Source organism: Belonocnema kinseyi, chromosome 9 (genome assembly GCF_010883055.1).
Source record: "Belonocnema kinseyi isolate 2016_QV_RU_SX_M_011 chromosome 9, B_treatae_v1, whole genome shotgun sequence".
NCBI classification, from domain to species: Eukaryota; Metazoa; Arthropoda; class Insecta; order Hymenoptera; family Cynipidae; genus Belonocnema; species Belonocnema kinseyi.
The window spans coordinates 100,952,383-100,976,111 of NC_046665.1; the positions used below are offsets into that span (position 1 = coordinate 100,952,383).

General features: G+C 29.4%; 1 protein-coding gene across 2 annotated transcripts in view; it reads left to right on the forward strand.

The window, feature by feature from the left end:
• The window catches only part of LOC117179522 (ETS-like protein pointed), a 249,344-nt gene that overhangs the window by 15,631 nt on the left and 209,984 nt on the right, over window positions 1–23,729 (forward strand). For both annotated transcript variants that reach the window (XM_033371404.1, XM_033371403.1), the window contains exon 2: window positions 5,657–5,766. In XM_033371404.1, coding sequence (XP_033227295.1) covers window positions 5,662–5,766 — 105 coding nt within the window. In that variant the 5' untranslated portion in view covers window positions 5,657–5,661. The remainder of the gene's footprint in view (window positions 1–5,656; window positions 5,767–23,729) is intronic.

Consider the following 23,729-nt stretch of genomic DNA (forward strand, 5'->3'; position numbering starts at 1 on the left):
ATTCTTATAAATTATAGATTCGATGGTATTATCTTTCATATATGTATTTTATTTAATTTTTTTGCAATACTTTCGTATTTCAGAGAGTGAGAAGTCGTTTCCTGAGTTTGTGCATTTTACAATTTTAGTATCAAGTTCTATAATGAATTTAAATCTAATTATTTTTCACGTTCTGGAAATGTCAGTTCTCTTTTCCACAATTCTGTATCTTATATTATTCAAGTATATTAGTGGCAGAAGAGCTCATGCAATATTTAATGTGTATTAATATATTCAAATTTTTGTATTTTTCACTGAATCCGATTTTGGATCTAATACAAATTCAAGATCATAAATATACCATACAGATTTGATGTTCTTTATTGTAGATTCTAGTGGAGGTATTATTTCTGCAACTATTTTTTTATTAATGTCGGAAATCTTTTGAACATTTTTGTTCTGTAGTTTTGCGAAACAAGAATTGTTGCCCGACGAGTTCATCGCAAGGACACGTATTAAGTTGAATTAATGAAAATGTGCTTTTCCTGGAAATTTGTTATGTATATAACCGTTATTCTGCGTTTGCTCAACTCGAGTATGTTGAACCGAGAAAAACTGGCAGTGCCAAGATCAGCGGAAACCCTTCAAGCGACCGGTTCAGAAATGGAAAACCTTTTTGGGACGTCGGCTATGTCAAGGAGAATTTTATTTCTTAGATAAGGAGTTTGAGAGCAATGTGTCTCTTGCACGACATCAAGTAACGTTATTCAGGCCTATTTCAATTTTATTACTATAAATCCGATGAGGATATACATTGGTGTTAACTGTTAGTAACACAAGGGAATTCAAAAAACTTTGCGAGATGTATTTGCACTGACAACAGGGAACAGTCGATTCACATTCCAAGCGGGCACGAAATTAAAAAATTCGTGTCCACTGGGTTTTTACCCAATTACCATTCTATCCCGTTTTCCCCTTCAAAAATGTTTCAATCCCCTAAAAAACTTCAAATCGAAAATTTTGGCCCAATTTTCACCCTTTTCCCACATTTTTTATGACGTTATGATTCATTTTTTTAGGAATCAGAAACAAAAGAATTAAATTTTCAGCTAAATGAAATAATTTTCAACCAAATAGTTTCATTTTTAACCAAAGGGATAAAGTTCCAACTAAAGTGATGAATCTTCAGCCAAAAAATGAGGTTTAACCAAATATTTCATCTTTAACCAAACGTTGAATTCAAACAAAAAAGCTTCATTTTTTATCAACCAGTTGCATTCTTTACAAAAATATTTAAAATTTCCGTCAACAGATGAATTTTCAATTCAAAACTGGAATAATTAAATTTGTAACTAAAAAATTCAATTTGCAACAAGAAAAAAACTAACTTTCTCCTTTCGCTCCCCTTATGTACAAAATTTATATTTCTTTTTCTAATAATCATAAACAGAATGATTTAATTTTTAGTTAAAAGAATTAATTTTCCACAAAATATCTCAATTTTTAACCAAAGAGAAAATTTGTCAACTAATATGATGAATTTTTAATCAAAACCGATTTCTATTTAAAATTTAAAAAAAAAGACAGTTGAATTAAAAAAAGGAGACCTTTGAATAAAATAGTTGAATCTACAACTATAAAATAATTCATTTTCATTGTAAACCAAAAATGATGGTCTCACCCAAGCAGATGAGTTTCCAAACAAAAAATGGAATTATTAAAGCTTCAGTTAAAAGCATTAATTTAAAAAGAAACGAACTTTCAGAATCTCCTAAAACACCAAAACTCGAGAATTTTTGCGCAGCCCCCCCCCCCTTTTTACGAAGTTTTGATTTATTCAGTTATAAATCATGATTAGAATAATTAAATTTTCTATCAAAAGAATTCATTTTTATCAAAATAGTTAAATCTTCAACTAAAGTGAAAAATTGTCAACTAAAATGATGCATTTTTAACAAAGTAGTTCAACCTTCAACTAAGTAGCTGAATTTTCAACCCAAACAGATTTTAATTTGTAATAAAAAAAACACAGTTTAATTCAGTAAAAAAGACGATATTTCAACTAAAAGTTAAATGCTCCACCAAAACAAATTAATTTTCAACATAGCATTTGCATTTTTAACAACAACAAAAATAGGTAATTTTTACCGAAACAGTTGAAAAGATTAATTTTCAACTACAATTATGATTCATTAACCAAGTGCTTGAATTTTCAAATAGAAACGATTTTTTATCCCCAACAACAACAAAAACTATTGAATATCTGTCAAAAGAGATGAATTAAAAAAAGACGTATTGCTAATAAAATAGATTAATTTTCCACAAGCAGTTGAATTTTTAGTGTAATAGATATTCATTTTTAATACAAAATAATTGAATGTAAACAGAAAATATTAGTATTGTTATTTTCAGATATAATCATTGACTTTCAACACAAAAAAACGAATTTTCAAAATCATTTTCTACACCAAAAATTGATAATTTTCACCCAATTTTCCCATTTATTGTTTACTGAGCGATGATCTTGATACATAATAGAATACGTAAAAAGGCTAATAAGAGAAAAGTATGTTAGTTTTCGCTTTAGAAACTAAATTTTGGAAATAGAGAAATAATTTGTAAATTTCTGTTTCTGACACTATAATTTTTTTTTTAGCTAAAAATTAAAAAAAAAATGTTTTGTACATTTATGAGGGTTTTCAACTGATAAAAATGTTAAATTAGAAGGATACAAAAACAAAATAAGTCGATATTTCCAATAGTTATTTTTATGGTTTTCAAATTATTTGTTTCTAAATTACTTATAAAAATATTTTGAACAACTCAAGGTGTTTTACTGAAAAGAAAACCGTCGACGGGTTAAATTCGGACATATGGGGTAAATTCGGACATTCCTAAATTGATAGTGTCAATTACTTAAGGTGGGTGGTTTGAACCTAAATCAATTAGTTAAGGTTTGAACTGATTCCAGATACTTGGAACAGTTTTGCATCATTTATTCTATCAATTTAGGAAATTTAGGGGTTTTCGAGTTTACCCCGTATGGCCGAACTTACTCCGTTTGATAATACACTAGAAGGAAATTTATGAGAATAAAGAATCAAAATCTGTCTACTGATAAAAATAGAAACATTTTAAAAAATTCAAACATGAACAAACAAACATTGTTTAACCAAAAAGTGACTAGAAAACTTGCCAAAGAAAGGGCTACTGTTGAAAGGCATTTTTGTGCAATATTCGCGATATATCCATATGATATAAAAAGTATTTAAAAATAAATTAAATCCACTTTTTGTTACCTAAAATTGAACCATTGAATCTCTGTGCTCCCTGTAAAAATTTGCGTCAATGGATCGTTTCGCGCAAAAGTTGAAGATTTGTGGAAATTCTTTATTGTGCAGTCTTAAAAAGAATGAAGTCTTTTGTCTCTGGGAGGGCTCGTTTAAAAGCTTAAAAGGCCAAATCGAGGTTTTGAGACGTTTTAGGAAATCGACTCTGACCCTGTGTAGTGTGTATGGTCGGCAACTCGGCACCAAGCGTTGAAAATTTTGCACCTACCATCTGTCGCTTCGTGGGAGTGGAGAGTAACTTGATCTTTGTAAAACCAGGGTTCCAACCCCCTCCCGCAAGTTAATATGACCTGCTCTTCGGCATCCCCTGTCACGAATCCTTGCTTGCTTGCCTGCATGCAGCCTCCGCACCCTAAGGTCGTGGTCACGACCTGCGTTAAAGTTAAATGACTATCATTCAGACTCACTCAAGAGGAACAAAAAATTTGCGCTGTGGGAAATCTTGGACTTACATTCTTCGGATTTTATTTCCCTCTTATGTAACGTTTTTCGAAGGAAGATTCTTAAATTATCACTTCTTCTCTGACCTGAGTAATAAAATTAGCACAAAGAAGTTTTCAATAATTTATTACATGTTCGGCAGTCACATCAACTGACAAAGTATTTTTTATCGTCTTTTACACCAGGGTGGTCAGAGGAAAGTGAAGGAATTTTATTGGTTAGAGCTGTCAGTGACTTTGAAAACAAAATCTTGCAAATCAGAAAATCTCTATAAGATACATTTTAAATAACTGTCAAATATAATCAATTTGAAATGGTTTTATGCTCTTTATAGTTATTTCACCGATCTCAATTCGATTCGGTCACACTAAATTCTTATTTTCCCGGAACAGAATAATTTGTTTGTATCATACATTTGTTGTTCTTATTTAGCTTCTCCATATCTCGGGAGCAAGTTTTTATTTGTGTGAAAAAATGAAGATTCTATTTTCAATCGCTACTAAAACCCGATTTTGAAAACATGTGATAATGCAACCTCGAAATTGGTGGATGCATTACTTGGAATTGGCTAACTTTTCTAGGTCAAAACTTTTTATCTTCATTCAGTAACATAGTATCTCGAGAGTAAGTTTTTAAAAAAATTTAATTTACATGTTTTATCTCAGTCCGCTGCAGAGTCTGCTCCAATTAGTGGTCAGTGTCACTGGGATTGTCAACTGACTCATCTATTTCCTCGGAACTGAACGTCTTATCTTCAAATGATGATTTCGATATTCAAGAATATGTTTTCGCTTTCTTGTAAAATTTCGATTTTATTATTTATCTATTTCTGTACTGCCACTTTTAATTTCTACTTGCAAATTTATCTCTTTGTTAAAAATTCATCATTTTACTGGAAAATTCCTTTTTTTATGCATAAAATTAATCTTCTTGGTTTTGAATTCCTTCTGTTTTGGTTTGAAATGCGTTGTTTTTTTTTGTTCAAAATTAATTTTTTTTGACTGAAAATTTAAATTCTCGATTTTGGTAAAAAAATTATATTTTCTAGTTGAGAATTCAAGTATTTGTGTGAAAATGAATGTATTTTGTTAAAAATTCGTCTGTATGGATTTTCAATTATTTTATTTTTTATTTCGTAAAAATTTCATCTTTTTGATTGAAATATCAGTGATTAAATTTTTGGTTGAGAATTCATCTTTGTTGGTTTAAATTTTAACTATTTTGTTGAAAATTCAACTATTTTGTTAAAAACTTATATTTTTTAGTCACGAAACGATCAAGCAATTTTGAAAATAAAGTTTTGTGTCAAAAGACAGTCTTTTGACAAAAGAGGACACTTCTCTGAGTATCAAATAATGAAGAGGGCTTCAAAATATTTGAAAGAAAATTACAATTTTTTTATATGTAATAGGAGGGATCCTTAAATAAAAGGAGGAATAAAAATTAGCAATTTCGAGTGGAGCATCTTCAACTTGTATTGCCCTTAATCTTTAACAAGTTTCCTCTTCTGCCGGTCCACATTCTGAGAACCTTTTTTTCCTTTTCGTTTCCTCTTTCCCTGGGAAACTCTACCTGATGCGGTTCCGATCCATGGGTAGTAAAGCATTCCAGATGATCGAACAATCTACCTCAGCCTTGCGCACATGTGCAGCATATTGAACACGTGTTGCACGAAATCTTGAAAAGCAAACTTTTCGTTCATCTTCTCACGTTCAGCATTTTTTTTAGTCATAATTATATTGGCTCGTCATAAATTTTATGCACCTAGAATTTCGAGGGTTAAAAAAAATTTAAATACATCAAGTTCTCGTTCTTTTTATTTATCAGTAATATTACCTTAAAATATTTTATAATAGATACTTTGAAGTATTTTCTTTCTGTTTTAGGCAGCATGGATTTAGAGTCCCTGTATGACTATGGGGACGAAGATCAAGATTTTTATGAAGAAAGCCCATCACATAGAAAAGGCTATCCGATTGATCACAGATCTATAAAAGTAAGTTTTTTATTTATTATTTTTACTCTCGTTTTCCATTTTCTATCACTTTATATTATAGATAGATTCTATCAAAAATAAAGTGGTGTAACCAAATGTCTTAATGTCGGATTCTTCTTTTTAAAAGCCTGATTGGTTTTTGAATTGCTGGAAATTTCTCAAATGATTACATTTGAAATTTCAAAATGAAATCCGCTGATAATTTTCAATTTCTCTACATTTGCAACAACCTTTAATTTGATTTGTTATCATTATGGTGCCGAAATATTTCATTGTTCTTTCAAATACAGATCTTCAATTATTTACATTGATAAGAATGTAAAACTTAATTTCATTAAATAACAAAATTATTGATTCCCGTTAATTTTTTAATATCAAGTGTTTAACCATTGATTTCAAGATATTAAGATTTCAGAAGATATCTTTGGGTTTTGAAAAGTTAAAAAAACGTAACCGTTTCCGAAGATATTTGTTTCAAGATATTTGTAATAATTTCAAGTGACTCCAACAGATTTTAAATAATTTATAGAGACTATGTGAAGAATTGTAAAAGATTTTCAAGACTTTCACAGAATATCTCAATTTTATTCGGTTTAAGAAGGTTTCAATTTGAGAAATTTTGAATCATTTAAAGCGTGCCCAAAGGCTTTCCAAGAGTTTTTAGGATTTCAAGAGACCTTAGAGCGTTTCTAAACGAATTGCGAGTAACTTTAAAATATTTTAAGTGATTCTATACATTTTTTTAAGGATTGCAACTGATTTAAGAATATTATACCTACGTAAGGATTTTGATAGATTTTTAATAATTTTATAAGGCTTCCAGGGATTTAGAAAGACGTTAACGGCTATGTAAAATACGTATTTTATGATAAAAAACATGGAAAAATAATGAAAAAACAATTCAATGTGATCAAAATGTATTTGAAAAAAGTAATTTTTGTTTTCGAAACTGCCACTTTATCACTGACTCATGAATTTAAATATTTTTTAGGTAGCTATTTGTGACTTCGTGAGTTTCAAATGTCATTCAAAATTGAAACGTCATGTGGAATTTTTTTATTAAGAAATGCGGACCAACGTTTTTTTTTTTTTTTTTTGAAAGTGGGTTTATTACATAACAAATTTAACCAAAAAAAAAAATCATATACATTGTGGTAAAAGGATTTATTCGATCTCATTTTTTTATACAATTTTAAGGAATTAATAATTATTTTTAACGCTTTCAGCATCCTAATATCTCAGGAGCAATTTTCTTATTTTCTAAGAAGTTGAAATTTTTATTTTTAGTTGTTATTGAAAGCCGATTTTGAAAACCTATGCAAGTTCAGTCTCAAGATTCTCGGTCGATCTTTGTGAATCGGCTGACTTTTGTACATCAAACTTTCTTTACCTGTATTCAGGTATTTATTATCTCGGGAACATGTTTTAAATTTTCTTTTAACCAGAAATTAAATTTTGAATCGCAATCCGCAGCCGAGCCTCCTCGAATTTTAGGTTAGTGTCCCCTTTGATCACGTTTTGATTGCAACTATATATATATATATATATATTTTTTTTTTCCAAAGGTTTAAAATGTAATTCATTAATAATTCTAAAATTAAATCTTGATTATATAAGGATAAAAATTCAAATCGCACTTTGTATGAAGTTTAATTAAAATGTACTGGGAAAATTATTTTACAGTCTGAAAATTTAAAAGTTAAACATGTTGACAATGATTCATTCCTCCCTCGCAAAAATATATAACGTACGAGCCGTTTAATACTACTTATGATGAATTAATTGACAGTCGTCAATTTATTGGAGCAACTGCCGTTAAGTTTTGACCCTACTTGCCCCGACGAGCGAATTTAGTTATACACTGTATAAGACCCTACACGGAGTAATTTTCTACGTTACCCTCCCTCAAACTCCCACTCGAAACAATTGAATAATTTAAAATATTCTGCCTCAAATTTCATCATACGTATTTACCCTTAAGTTGCTAAATATAACAAATTTTAATTCTAATCAAAGTATAAAACTCTATAGCAAGGATCACACTTCGTTCAATTTTTTTACTTCGTCCCCCTTTTTCAGCTTTAAATTCGAAAAAATCAGGTAAAATCGATAATTCTCCAATTTTCTCCCTTTTTCAAAAGGTTTTGTTTTATTATTTAGGAGTGATAAACAGAAATGAAAGACATTAGAAAATAAGACACTTTGAAAGAGATTAGTTTTGATGATGCCAATTTCAAAATTGTCCTTAACGATTTATTTCGCTAATTTTATAGATTTTTAAGCTTCTGTTTTTTTTTTGCTTTAACTTTTTTAGCTCCCATGAAGAAATATTTCGAACATCTAAAAATACATTAGAAATAAAGTTGAACTTTTTACTTCTAGGATACAAAAACAAAGCAAAAAAGTAGGGTTTTCAAATAGTAGTTTTTGTTTTTTAAAGTTGAGCAAGAATCGAACTTTTCAGAACAGTACAATACAAAGAACTGAACTCTAAAGAGTTATTTTGGTCTTTTTCAGATTATTTCTTTCTATATAGCTTACCAATAAAAAAATACTTTAAACAAAACTGCTTTCTGTATTTAAAAGAATACACTATAAAATAATTGATAAGAATGATGAATCAACATCGATCTACTGACAAAAATACATTATAAATGCAAAAATGAGCATTTTTAAATTCTGTTGTTTATCTGCTTTTAAACTTTTGATTTTTTTCTGATGAATTTTTATCATTGATAGTGCTAAGGATTTTTCAAAGTCAGCTAAAAGAAAGTATTTTATAAAAACACAAAAATGACTAGGGAACTTTCTGAAGAAAAGGGGCTTCTGTCGATTGGATGACATTACACAGTACTGTGAAACGATTTTATTAATAAATAAAATCCCCTCTTAATCCCCTCTTAATCCTCTCTTTTACCTGCAATTGCACTACTTTATCGCTGTGATCCTGCTAATAATACGTATACCTCATATAAATAATTTAAACTTCTCATATAATTTTCAGTTTGCGAGACGCGATCTAAATGTCGAAATCTGATATTCCTGAAGATTTGAATAATTTCCTTCAATCTATGGAGGTGAATTGTGAACTGATGAATATCATTTGAATTTTGCAAAGATTTCTTGATGTAAACGTTTCAGGATTCGATAATCGGCGATGTCTGGACCCTGTGGCTTATGAATGAATGAATGAGCGAATGAATGAATGTATCTCGCGTGGTCCTGATATCTCTCTCGCTGTCACGCAGACTCGTTTCATCTTTTCTATCTATCTCTCTCCCCCCCCCTCTCTCTCTTCACTCCTCTCCTTTTCTTTTTATTATTCCCTTCTACTTTTCCCTTCTTACTCCCATCTACATTCTACCTTCTCCTACTCTGCTTCTTATTTAACTACTTCCACTACTGCCATTTCAATGTGTCCAGAATGCTCACTCACTCACTCATTCATATTCCTTCACTCACTCATTGACATGGGTTCTCATTCAATTCAGTCATTCCTCGCACCAGCGAAGGAACACCCACTTGAGATCGCTGCATATTCGCTACCGCGCAGATTTACTACTAAAATACCCACGCAGGCCATTTCTTCCTAAGTGCATGTACCACAATTCCTCACTCGTGTATCCTCCATTAGATTTTCAAATTTAGAAGCTAATCCTCTTTTGAAAGTGAAAGGGTCATCCTGAGTATCATTTTTAATCCAAAATAAAAGGTTCTTTTTATTTTATTACTTCTTAGTCAGATGCGACACATTTTTTGAAAAAATATAATATTTTGGATTTATTTATGGCATAAAAGTATTAAATTTGAATTTTTATTTTCAAATTTATATGTATTGTAAACTCGAGGTTAACTCCAATTCTGGACTGGAAAACTTCATTTAACCGAGCCCGAAGCCGCAGTCTTTAAATTTTGATCTTACGCAAGCAAAAGTAATTTTAAATGGACTTCTTTTTATAGACCTTTTTGCAAAAAATCGTCTGTTACAGTGCGATATCGTCACACTAAATCTTTATTTTACCTCATCAGGATAATTTTTTTGGATGAAAATTTTTTAATTCTTATTCAGCCTGCACCCATGCAATTTGAAGCTACAAATTAATGAATGAGTTACTCCGTGTTGGTTAAATTTTTCTAATGAAAGTAATTTCCTCCAAATTTAGCAACTCAATGTCTCAGGAGTAAATATTTATTTTTTGTTTTAATCATACTTTTTTTGTCTTAATTCAGAAACGTTTTAGATCGCGAGTAAACTTTTTCTTTCATCTTTAAATGATGTTTTCGATTTTACAGAGTGTTATTTCGTTCACCTGAAAAATTCCAACTTTGTTATCTAGTTTTGCATTGCAACCCTTCAGTTGTATTTTAACAGCAAAAAAAAAAAAATTTAGATCAAATCAAAATTTAAATGTTGAAAATTTGATTTCAAAATTCTGATGAATTGGAAAAAAAATATTTCTAACTCCAAAAATCCAGAAACGATTAAATTGGACAAGTATCAAATAAACAAAGAGGAATGAGAAAAAGAAGACGCCTTCCAAATCCCCCTTTTTCTTTTCTTTTCTTTTCTCATCTTTTATTTTAAAATAGTAAAACAATAAATATTTACAATAAAATATCCTGTTTCATAGCAAACAAAATGAAAGGTAACAAAATATTGTCAACATTACAAGTACAAATTTACATTACAAAATTATGATTTTTCGATTATTTTGTAGCATCACGACAAATCAAAATCTTTTTAAAATGTAATAATTTTTTTAAATTGTAAAATAATATAAGAGGGGGATTTGATGAAGTTAGAATTTTTTGAAATACTGAGAAAAATTACGTTTTTTGTATTTGTTATTGTTTAATGGGATACTTATTTACAAAATTCAAAATTAGCATTATTAAAAGTTGTAAAGTTTCTGTAAACAAAACGGAAAAATAAGTGTAGAAGGTAAATTTTGTTAAAATTTGAAATAAGTTTACCATTAACTATGTAAATATAAAAAAATGAATATTTCCGTTCGTATTTCGAAAGAATTATAACTTGCCTAAAAATAACTTTTGTGTAAAAACTATAAATAATGACTTTATGTGATTAGTTATCGAAAATTGTATACATAAAAAATTGGCAATAATTTTTACACATTGAAAACGTTGTGTTTTTATTGAAAAAATCAGATGACGAAATTAGCAATTAACATTTCCAATTGGATGGTTTTAATTATTATACTTACATGTTTTGAAAAATAGGTTGCAATCAACTTTGAGGAAATAAAGTAGAACTGTCCATAACATACTTCTAAGAATTGACAACTATATTTTCTAGTTTTTAAATACTCAGTGTAGTTGATATATTTTTGAATACGGAAATTACTTTGGAAATTACTAGGTCAATAATTGATTTTTCTAACCATTATAGTTGTTAGAATTATTAGGCACCTAAATTTTAAGCCGGATAAGTAGGCTTTTGGATAGATACATATTTATCTCTAAAATTATCTTCAATATAGCTTTTTAAGAACCAAGCGCCCTCATCTGCTTTTTCAATCCTTATTTGTCTCAATAAAGACTAAGTGACCCAAAAATTAATTGTTCTGAAAACAAAGCCTTTGATGACTTAACACATGAGTCATCCATGAATTTTGACTTAATATTTGGCCTAGGGGTTTCTTTTGCACTTCCAGTTAAAAGTGCCAAACGAACTCGGTGCCAGAAGGAGTTTTGTCCAAAATGAAAAGAGATAATTTATTAACAGTTTTAACTTAAAAAAAAATTCCCAAAATTTCGAAAGATGTTAATCTGACAGTAAAATTTTGTACGTAATTATTGTGGATCTCCTAAAAACACGGATTTGTTGTATTTCCGTTATTTTTCCTAATAGGAATATTTATTAAAGAACGTATAAAGTTTTGTAAAATATTTATTGATTTAAAAGAATAAACATTGAAAAGAGTGGAGAAATGAGATGACACATTCTGTAGGGTGGGTGGGATGTGCCTCCTCCCTCAACTTTGGAAAGGGGTTCGTCGTGTGTGGCCCACATGCCTCCTCGACAAAAAATATCTCATGTCATGGATATATTTTCCTTTTACAAATTTTATACACGTATGAACAGATATGAATTACATTATTTTAGATTAAACCCACAATTAACAAAATTTCAATAAAAAATTTTGAAATGCATTTTTTTGTCTCTGGAAAAATATTAATTTCAGAGAAAAAGTGTAAATACAAAAAATATGCGTTTCAATGAGACCTACAACTTTTATGTGCTATATTTTGGTCTCAGTTTATTATTTTTCTAGAATAAAAAAATATATATTTTCTTTAAACAAAAATGGTTAGGATATTGTTTCAAAGATTTCGAACATTTCATATCGATTTCAAGAATTTCAACGAATTCAAAAAGGTGTATACACCAGATTTCAAATATTTCGTAAAGATTTCGAACATTTCACAAAGGATTTAAAATTTTTAAAAGATTAACAAGATTTTAAATATTTCAAAATGGGTATAGTAAACCAGATTTCAAAACATTTCAAAGATATAAAACGATTTCAAATTTTTTAGATGAATTCAAAAGGCTTCACGAAGATTTCAGATATTTCAATGATTTTAACTGGATACAAAAGATTTCAGCAAGGTATCACAAATATTTCAGAGAGATTATAAGATTTCAAGTATTTTAAAGACTTCAATAATTTCAAACGAACGCAAAAGATTTCACAAAGTTTTCTCAAATATCTAAAAGATTTCGTATGGATTTCAAAGCATTTCAAACAATTTTACAAGGATTTTGAAGATTTTCAGGATTTCAAAAGTTTTAGAAAAATGCTCAAAGATTCCAAAATATTTAAAGTATTTTGAAAGATTTCAAGGGATTTACAAAGATTTCAAAGACTTTACAAAGATTTAAAAATATTTTCAAAGATTTCACAAAGACGACTCATATTCGCAAAAAATAATAATTCGTTTATTTATGGTTCTGATTTCTTTATAATTATTAGCTAATAAATAATGAAATATCTTAAAAAAAGGTAACCTGGAAAATCTTTATTTCTTGACATGTGAAACATTTTAAACATTATTATTTTGGCAATGTGGAATTATTTGGAATCTTTGACCTTTACGAATTGCAGAGAAATTATTAAAAGCTTATATTTTGTAATGTTTTATTTCAAAATAATATAATTTTGAAAAACTTGAATTTAACTTGTTGAACATGAAAGTCTTAATTGTCATTTCAAATTGTACAATATTGAACGTTTGGATTTATAGTGGTAAAATTTAGAATCTTATATTTCACTCTTAAGGGGATTTATTCGCCTTCCTTAAATAGAGTAAAAGGATTAAATAGTTTATTAGTATTGAACATAAAAATTGAATTAGATACAGAGTGCACAGGAATTTTGAATATTTCATTTGCTGAAGTATATAGAAAAATGTATAGCGCGCATAATATTATACTTTTCTCCACATTTCTCTCTTTTCTTCTGTTAAAGAACAAGCAAATGAAGTTTGATTGAAAAACTCAGGTTTTCTTGATGGTACATTAAAGATGGAAGTGCATGGTGCAAGCCTGTAAGTTCCGTGCGACCCAACAGTGCATGCGACCAGAACGAACAACGCATGCAGAAGGTCTGCTGTCAGCTGGGAAGGGATGCTATTTCTGGCAGCATAGGTTACAATTTTCTCCTCCCCAAGTTCGTTCCTCATCGTCTTATATTCACTTTGACTTTGCTCAAATTTAAATTTTAAAGGGATGCAACTTTATAATTTCTGTGTGTTTCATTCTGAACCTATCTGTTTAAATTATTATATTTTAAAATTAGGAAAAGAAACAATCCAAAAATGTATACATTTCTGAGATTGCTAATATTGGAAAATTCTTCAAACCAAAATTTAAATGAAAAGATTTCTTTAAACAAATTAAGTTAAACATTATTTGACCTCAATTAAAATAACTCTAAAATATTCATAAGCATTATTATTATTAATATTATTTTAATAGACATTTTTTAAAAGATAATTTATTCTAATATACTTCATATTATTGGGGAGTAAATTATTGCTCCATAAAAATGTATGTAATGAAAGTTGTACAAGTAAGCGAAAGAAGTTAATTTATTCAATTAATAACCCTATTCGATAGTTTGCAGTATCTTGAGAGATCCCTTTTTAAATAAATAGCTTTGTTATCCTCTCTTTTTATAAATAGCATTTACATGGATTCTCTCGTTTTCAGGTTTCTCTCGTGATTGAGGATTTTAACATAATTCCAATTGAATAATCAAATAATAAGAATTAAGTTTCAACAAATATAGATGACTGTTCTACTAACAGATGAATTTTCAATCCAAAAGGACGAATTTTCGATCCAAAGTGCTGAATGTAGAACAAAACGATTCTCGACCAGAATATGTATTTATCTTTAATGAGCCGGAAAGGAGGTGGTGTAAGAAATAAAATTTTGATTCTGAATCTTTTTATGCATCGGTTTCTTTGCATTAAATTATTCATAAGAAAGTAGATTTCTTTATTATCTTAAATATATCTTAATTTAAAAAAGTGAACATTCAGTAGAATAGGGTGGCCGCAGGTTAAGGAGAACCAGCAAATCAGGAAAAAGTCAGGGGATTTTGTGGGTTTGAAAAAAGTCAGAGAGTTGAAAAAAAATCGCAAAAAGCAGGGAATTTCTGTTAGAAGCACTTTAAGTAACTGTCAAGAACAATCTGGGCAGCTACACAGTTACTTGAGGTAATTTTCAAATATTCCATGGTATTTTAAAGGGGCTTTAAAAAGTTTCAAAGGATTTCAATCAGTCGTATAGGATTTGAAATATCTTAGGGTACTTTTACCAAAGTTCAATAATTTGAAGTGATTTAAAAGGATTTCAAGGATTTTAATTTTAAGGTATTTTTAAACAATCCGTGTAGTCTTCAAGAGCTTCAAAAGATTTCAAAAGATTTCAAGTTGTTTCAAAACATTTGAATGGATTTGAAATATTTTAGACTTAGGGTGTTTTAAAATTTTAAACATTCTAAAGAATTTTCAATATATTTAAGTAATGAAATATAATTTCAAAGGATTCGCAATATTTTGAGGTATTTTAAAAGATTCTAAGGCATTTTAAGAGCTTTAAAAGTTTCAAGGATTTTCCCAAGATTTCAAAGAATTTTGAATATATTTAAATGATTTGAATGAAGGGATTTCAGGGTATTTTTAAAGATTCCAAAGAATTTTTTATTTATACCAATAATTTGATGAGATTTTAAATGTTTTGAAATATTTTATAGTATTTTAAAAGATTCCAACGCATTTTCAAGACATTTGAAGAATTTCAAGGAATTTTCAAGGATTGTAATGATTTTAGGGATTTAAACAAATTACATGCGGTTGTAAAGATTTTCCTAGAATTTCGAAAGATTTGAAACCATTTGAAAATACCTATAGGTTTCGAAATATTTTAATTTAGGTATTTTATAATATTTTCGAGGATAGCAGCGATTGTAAGTGTTTTTAAATTCTCTTACGATATTTTAACAAATTTTCCAGAATTTTAGGAAACGTCATGCGGTATCAGAGAATTTCACAATATTTTATTGGATTTTAAAGAATTTATTCACAAGAAGTAAGATTCTGTAGGCCGCCGTAAGGTTTCAAAGATTTTTTTAAATTATTTGAATTAATTTGGAATTTACCCTGAATTATTATTATTAATTTATTTATGATATTTTAAATTCCTCTAAATTTTTCTGAACTCATTTCAAACTTACTGAAGTCAAAGAATTTTTCAATATTTTTTTGGTTTTTCCTATTCATTTGCATTTTTTTTTAATTCACCATAAACTTTTATGAATTTCATCGAGTTCTTCTCATTTCCCTTCAATTATTTTGAATTTGTCATGAATTGTTTTGAAGTCTGATAAAGTTATTCTGAATTCGTTTAAATTCGCCTGAAAAGTTGATAAATTTCATCGAATTTTTTTGAATTTAAAAGAATATTATCAGGCACTTTGAGTCACAATTTGGTTTAGAAATCAATCACTTTTTCAAGTAAATTATAGGCTGTGACAGTCCAGAGAATAGTAAATTAAAAATTAATCAAATTAAGTTAAAAATTATTTTATTCAATTTATAAATATTGTATATATATATTAAAAATCTTACAAGACTAGAATTTTGTTCCTTAAATGTTAGTAGCCAGGAAAAATAAAAAATTAGTCGGGGAAAAGGCAAGGAATTTAAAAAATAATGTTTGGCGCCACCTTGGTATAATTAACATGTCACATGAATCTTCAAGTTTCGAAGGGCAGCTTGAAGGACTGAATGGATTGATTTTTTCAAATTCCTGATAAAATATGAAGGATAGAACTTGGAGTCGTGAGAAAAAAATACCTGAAGATGTTAGATGATAAAAGGAGCATGTGCTTCGTGACCTTTGGCCTTGTCTATCTTACCTTCGAGCCTTCTTTTTCTTTTAATGGTGACGTAGCATAACCTTCAGTTAGATCGGAAAATCAAATTACATGACCTGCGAACCTCCCAAGGGAGCCTTATACAGCTTAGGTAAAAAAAAAGGATCCACATCGTTTATCTTCTGCTTTATTCGAGCCAGTTCACAGTTATTAATGAAGGGTTGTCGAGACCAATTATGTAAGCAGTTTGATGAGGATGCACATCCACCTTCCATCGATCCAGGTGAATTCTTCAAGGTGTGGTGCATCCGTTTGTTTGCTTAGGTAACTTTCTTTTTCTTCTTCTTAATTATTAAGTCTCATGGTCTGGGCTTTGATAAAATCGAAATCGGGAAAACCCGAAAATAACCGGGAATTTTTTTTTGCCGTGAAATTATGGGGAATTTTATTCAGTGACCGGGATTTTGATCTCGAATGTACTAATATGCAAATTAAAAGTAGTTTCATATTTTTTAATATTTTAATTTTTAATTGGTACAGGGAATTTTCGTGAAGAATTACAATTTTTAGTTTGAAACAGGAAATTTTAGTAAAGAATTATAATTTTGAGTTTGGGACAGGGAATTCCCGTGGAGAATTATAATTGGACTTAGAGCAGGGGATTTTTGACATAGAGTGGGAATTACCGTAACAAATTTGAATTTTGATTTAGAAGAAGGCAATTTAAAAAATCCCTGTTCCAAGCCAAAATTCGTCAGATTTGATTAATTCCTTATGACAAATAATAATTTGTTTGAATTTAAATATTCGTTGTTCTGCAAATAAAAATGTACAAAAATTTAAAACTTCTCCTTTCCAATTTTAGAAAAAGGGATTTACTAATATATTCCTGAATTATATAATATAAAATGTTGTAATTAATTGCAATTCTGGCTTGGAATAGGGATATTTGGAAATTAAACATTCAGAAAATGAGTTGGTTAAATCAACAAAAAATTTGGTTGTTTTTTTGGATAAAATATGGTTATTGTATGATATATGTACAACAAAATATTTTGTTGACCCAACTAAACTTTGTTTTTGTTTTAACTAAATCTTTTGTAGGTGTAGTATTTGGTTGGGTCAATTACATATTTTACTGAGTTTATGAAAATTTGATTGATTCAACAAAATTTTAATTAACATCCAAGAAAAAGTCTGTTTATTTCAAGTAAATTTTTTTCCGAGTGAAGAAATATTGTTACTTGGAACAGGGAATTTCCATAAATGATTATAATTTTAACTTTGGAACAGGCAATTTTCAGAAACAATTATAATTTTCACTTTGGAATAGGAAATTTCTGCAAATAATTATAATTTAGACTTATTTTACTAAATTCTCTATTCCAAATGAGAATTTTAGTTCGTATTACCAAAAATTATCTGATGTTCTAACTCCGAATTATAATTCTGGGCCCTATGGGACCTTTTTCCATCAATTGTTTAAATGGACTCAGACAGACCGTTTATATATAAAATATCAAGTCCATGTTAATATTATAATATTTACAGTAGTTAACAACCATTAAAAATGGTTTAAATTGTTAAAAAATACCATATTTATACAAAATGTATTGTTTTAGCTATATTTGAATTAAATAACTAACATATTTTATTTAAAAAAATCAAGTAAAAGTAGTACTTTAAAATTGTATGTCCTTCATGGAAACGTTATACTCAAATGAAAACTTTTAAATCGGGTTTTTCAAAACATCAGTTTTTTCATCAACGCCCTCCACGTTCTGAATTCTTTTATAAGATCCCCTTTTCCAAATAAAAAATCTGTGAAATCTTTTAAATTTACAGAGGTCTCTTGAAATCTTTAGAAATCGTTTGGAATTATTCAAGTCTTTTGAACTGTTTTATATTGACCGGGAAAAGTTAACACTTCACTGGGAGGATATCGGAAAATGACCGGAAATTAATAATCGTCCGGTGGGTAGACACATTCTGATTATTCTTGAATGATTTAGAACGAATTTCAAAGGAAGACTTAATTTACATTGACTTTATGTTGGTTATTTTATATACTTGACAACATTCTTTAGTCGACATTTCAAAACTGTGAGGCAGTAAAGATGTGTATCTGTTTTTTCCTTCGAAGAGAAAGATCCTTTGCTGAAAGGAAGTCAAGAAGGGGACCGCGCGGATGCTACGAAATGGAAAAGTTACAGTCGAATCTCGATACTTGAGTGGTGCAGGTTTAGGTTTACAAGGGCCCCAGGGCACTTCCGGTCTTCAAGTGACCACACTGGGCCTGAGTACCGAGTACCTTGACTCCACTAGTTATGTGATCAAAGCAGCTGTTGATCCTCCTTTTCTTTGCACTTCTTGACAAAAAACCAAACAATGCCCAAAAAATCTTATTATACCGAAATTGAAGCTTTAAATTTACAATAGAAAAAGACTTGACTTGTTTTTATAGATAGAGTCTTCCTGGTGTGACAATATTGATAATACCATCAAATATAGATATGCAATATAAGGAATCCTTAAATGCGTACATTTCCGTACCGATGAGGGTAGTCACAGGTCGGGAGGAATTTAAAGTTTTAAAGAACTAGGATAATGCATTTAAAATTCTTACATTTTCGTTTTAAATTGTTTTGTTTTGTTAATAAAAGATAGTTTGTTAAAAATGTTACAAGATTAGAATAAAATTCTGGTCGTTGAATATTAATGGTCAGGCTGAAATTTTATAAAATTAATGGTCAGGTTGAAATTTCGTCTTCTTTGTTAAAAATACAATCGTTTTGTTATAACAGTTTTTTAAATCAAAATTTCGTATTTTCGGGATAAAAATTCAATCGTTTTAAGGAAAATGCATCTTTGTGCCTTTCTTGACTAGATAATATTTATAGAAAATTTATATTTTGAGTTAGAAAATTTTACTCCTGGGGTGAAATTTTTGGTTAAAAAGCAGCCATTTTTTTGAAATTCGTCTTCTTGGTTAAATATTGATATTTTGTTGTTTTTAAAATTTTAACTACCATGGGTTAAACATGCATTCTTTTTGTTTGTTTATTTATGATTTTAGTTGAAAATTCATCTCTTTGTTTGAAAATTTGGCTATTCTGTGGAAACTTTATTTTTGAAAATACATTGTTCTACTGAAAGTTTAACTTTTCTATTTTTTGTTGAAAAATTATCTGTTTTAGTTAAACATTTGTTTTTGTTGAGAATTGTACTTTATAATCTGAAAATTGAGCTATTTAGTTGAAGATTTAACTGGAATGTTGAAATAAATTGATGTTGAAAATTCATGTATTTTGTTAAACATTCGATTTCTTTGATAGAAAATTAATGTTCTTAGTTGAAAAATCAGCTATTTGATGAAAAATTCAACTTTTCGGATTGAACGTTGAACTGTTTATGAGTCAAATTTAATCTTTTTTGTTTGGAAATTCAACTTGTGAAAAATTCAACTGCTCTGATGAACATTCGTTTATTTTGATACAAAATTCGTCCATTCTGATTAAAAAATTATCTTTTTTTTTTTAATTCAACTTATTGGGTTGAAGTTTATTCTCTGTTAACAGTAATGTTAAAAATCAATCTGATTGGTTGAAATGTTATTTTTTTTCGAAAATTGGACTATTTTGTTCAAAATTTGTCCTTTTGGATTAAAAATTCACCTTTTATGCTGATAAAAAACGCCTTTTTTTATTTCGTTGAAATAATTATATCTGAAATTTTCCAATTTCAAAGTCTGAAATGTTTTTATTCGATTTATAAAAGATCCCACGTTAAAGATATGGTAAGAATATAATTAAAATTTGTTATCATTTTTTAACCTTAATTTTACGTGATCATAAAATCTGCTGTATTGCATATCAATAAAGATAGAAATATTCTTCGGAAACTGACTTTCTGACTTTGTTTCCATTGGTTATCTTTATTTTAGGTAACAATCTACATTACCAAAATTGCTTGATTTAAAATAATTGACCTGAATCTGTAGAGATTTTTCATTAATTACTCGTGCCAATGTAATCTTATTAATAAAGTAGTATAAAGAGGAAGATAAATGAGATAAAGGGTAAAATGGACTCTCAAGCTCATACAGAAAAAACTGCAGTTAAATTTTGTTGCATGTAAAATTTCCAGCTGATAAAGTTTACATACTATTTGGCGAAAGATTATCCTACGATGGAATAAAAGCTGTCGTCTGTTACGGCATCCTTAGCAGCAATGGGGAAATGGCAAAGTATGAGTGAATTCGAGCTATAAATCGGGACACCACATTTAAAACAACTAAGAAAAAAAAGTTAGAATTTGTTGCAGCTAAAACTTGCAAACGGTTAAAAATTAAACTCATTTCGGCGAAAGTTTCACTGAGGTTAGGAGAATAATTCTGATCTCGTCTACAGCGTTACGATGAAGTGACCAAATTTCGGTAACAGAGAATACGAAAAAATAATTTGTTCTTACTGATATATCTCTTCCGAAATCAATTGGATTATTCTTGAGGAATTATAAATTATTTAATACTATTTGGCAAAACGCAACTGACAGATGGGAATCCCCAGTTCCCTCCAATTTAATGACGTTAAACGACGACAGATAGCGCTGGGATCGCAATTGTTGCTACATCGCGAATAAAAATGGAGCGATAATAAGGCGAAAGATTATCAAAGCACGGTTAAAAATTGGAAATTATCTTCGATTCATGTTAAGTTTATCCGGCAAGGTTAATTTTTGTTGCAGTGAATCTTCCGCTCGAAACCGATGTAAACTTTATCTTTCGTTTTTTCTGTGCAGAAATTTAGGATTGTTCGTAAAATAATAATAGTGAAACGTTAGAGGAAAGGGCGAAAACGTGTGGAAGTGGAGAAGGTTGAAAACAGCAGATTGGAGAGACTAAGAATAGGTTCAAATTATGACAGATTCCAGTTTCAATCCTCAATTTATTTCTGTCAAAGTGACGTTAGCCTGGCTTCTAGTTGCAATTCACTCAATTAGTTCGAAGAATGAGAAATATTTAATTTACTTTTTATCTAAATTTATTTTTTTATTAAAAAAGATACTTAAATCTTTTCTTTACTATTTTTGATTGTCTGTGAAATAGCTTATTTTGATAGATTAACTCCCTGAAAGAAATTATTGTCGCGTGCTTCACGCATCGAATCAGTCATGTTCTTTGCATTATTAAGAGGCACTCGGAGGAAATCACTAGCGCGAAATAGCGTGCGCTTGATTTTATGGAAAAAGTGGATTAACGTTTGATAAAAATCTCTGCATTGATGAAAAAGTTGACGCGATGGAAACAGATGAATCGCTGTAATGAATGCGAAAGTAGATGAAAAGAGCATGTTACACCTTTGACCATTTTTTACTGTTCAATAAAAGTTAAGTTATTTTTATCATCGTTTTTTAATATACTAAAAAACTTGAATGTAATCAAATTTTTATATGGTTCATTTCAAAATAACTTCTGAGTTTGATGCAGGTAAATTTTGCCTTTCAATGTTTGTAGATTAGATTATCTTGTTGTGATGGAATGCTTAAGAAATTTAGAATGTTTTTAGAAGCTTATTAAGGTTAATGATGCACTGAAATAAATGACCCGTGCAGAAATTCCAATTTGGATCTGATCGGGGCCAGATCGGGCAGAATTTGGCCCAAATCAGGCTATCTAAATGAGGCCAGGCTCGAAGTGAAACGCGATGCCCGATCGGGGCCAAAGCGCTGCGCCCAGAGATAACCATACCTGGCCCCGATGGGGCCCATATTAATTTATTTTTATTTTTCTTAATTAAAAGGGATTCTTAAATAAAATAATATTAAAATCGAATGTATCACCTCCTTAACTGAAATTTGAGAATATAAATATCAGGTTATCTAAGAGATCGCGATATGAAAAAATTGGAGTATGTCAGACACTTTTTTTCGAGCAAACGGAAAAAGTCAAACGACGAAACATAACAGCCAGCATTTGTGTATGATAAACCATTTAAGTATTTTGCAATATATTTTTGGTTTTAATTTCTAAATTGAAGTTGCTTTCAATTTCTATAGTGAACCTAATTGTGGAAAGTATCAAATCACCTAAAAGTACGTGAAAATAAATATGTTAATGACCTTATTGTTGATCTAATTCGTTCTCACATTCAACAAATGAAATATTACTTTTGCTACTTTTCTTATAAATAAATAACCTCATTTCGAGGTTAGGTTTCATCTTAACATTCTTAATAAATTTACTTATTATAGTCTTCAACACGTAATTCAGGAATATTTTGAAGTATACTATACCTACGCATTCGTCTTGTTCTCACTTTTGGCATTTTTTCCCACTTATTTTGTCACTTTTCCAAATATTAATGGAAATATTTTTGACGCTTGACACTTTACGTTGAAACTTGGGCGATTTGGAATCAACCCACTTTAGTCCTCGAAATTAATGGGGCGCCATCTACTGGCAAGCTTGGCTGTTAAGTCGGGCTCTAGGCGGGGCCAAATTTTTACAACCACAAAATTGTGTACCTGATCTGGCCCAAATCGGAAATAAGGCAAACATTTGGTAATTTCTGCACGGGGAATTGCTGGTACAATCATATTGCGCGTCAGATCAGGCATCGATATGTCTATTCCAGCCATACAGATTGCTGTTCTAACCCGCAATATAACTGTATCAGCAATTCATTTCTTTCGGTGTAACAAGTAATAATTAAAGATTTTATCTGTATTTCCTCTACTGGCCTAAATTATGAATTTAGCCAGTAGAGGTTAAAACCGAAAACATGTTTAATTCTTTAGTATTATCAGGCCAAAACTGATTCCATCGAAATTGATAAAAAGTTATACCTATTCAGCGGTTGCATTTTATAACAGCGAGCTTCGTTTTAAGGTCGATGACTTGAGATATTTCATATTTACCAAATAAACTATTTTTAATTGTTACTTTTAAAAAGGCTAAAAAATTAAAAATTGGAAATTCGATTTTCGATCGCTGCCAATAAACGGTTTTCAGAACCTGTGAAATCGTAACTTCAAAATTCTTAGACGATTAACGAATTTGGCTAACTTTTTTAGATCAAAACTTTTTGACTCTTATTCGAAAATTCAGTATCGCAGACTAATTTTTTTTTTTCATACTGAGGATTACATTTTTTATCGCAATCCGCAACCAAGCCTGTTCCAATTTGTGGTCAGTGTCACTTTTAAACTATCTGAATAAGTGGCCCATCTGTTTCCTCCGAAATGGGTAACTGTTTCTAATCAAATTTTTTTGTGATTTAATCAGCAACACGTCATCTCGGATGTGGAATTCCGTTTCATCTTGTTAAATTGTGAATTCGATTTTACAGAATGATTTTCGCTCTCCTATAAATTTCCGATTATTTTTTTTGGTCAACTAGTTCTGTACTAACACCCTTCAAATAATCTTTGTGTTATTAAAAGATTTAAATTGGCAGTTAAAAAATATTACTTAGCAGTGAATGAACCTAGAATATAATTTTGGACTTACAATTACTTATTCATTTAATTATTTTTTCTTTGAAAAAATATAAA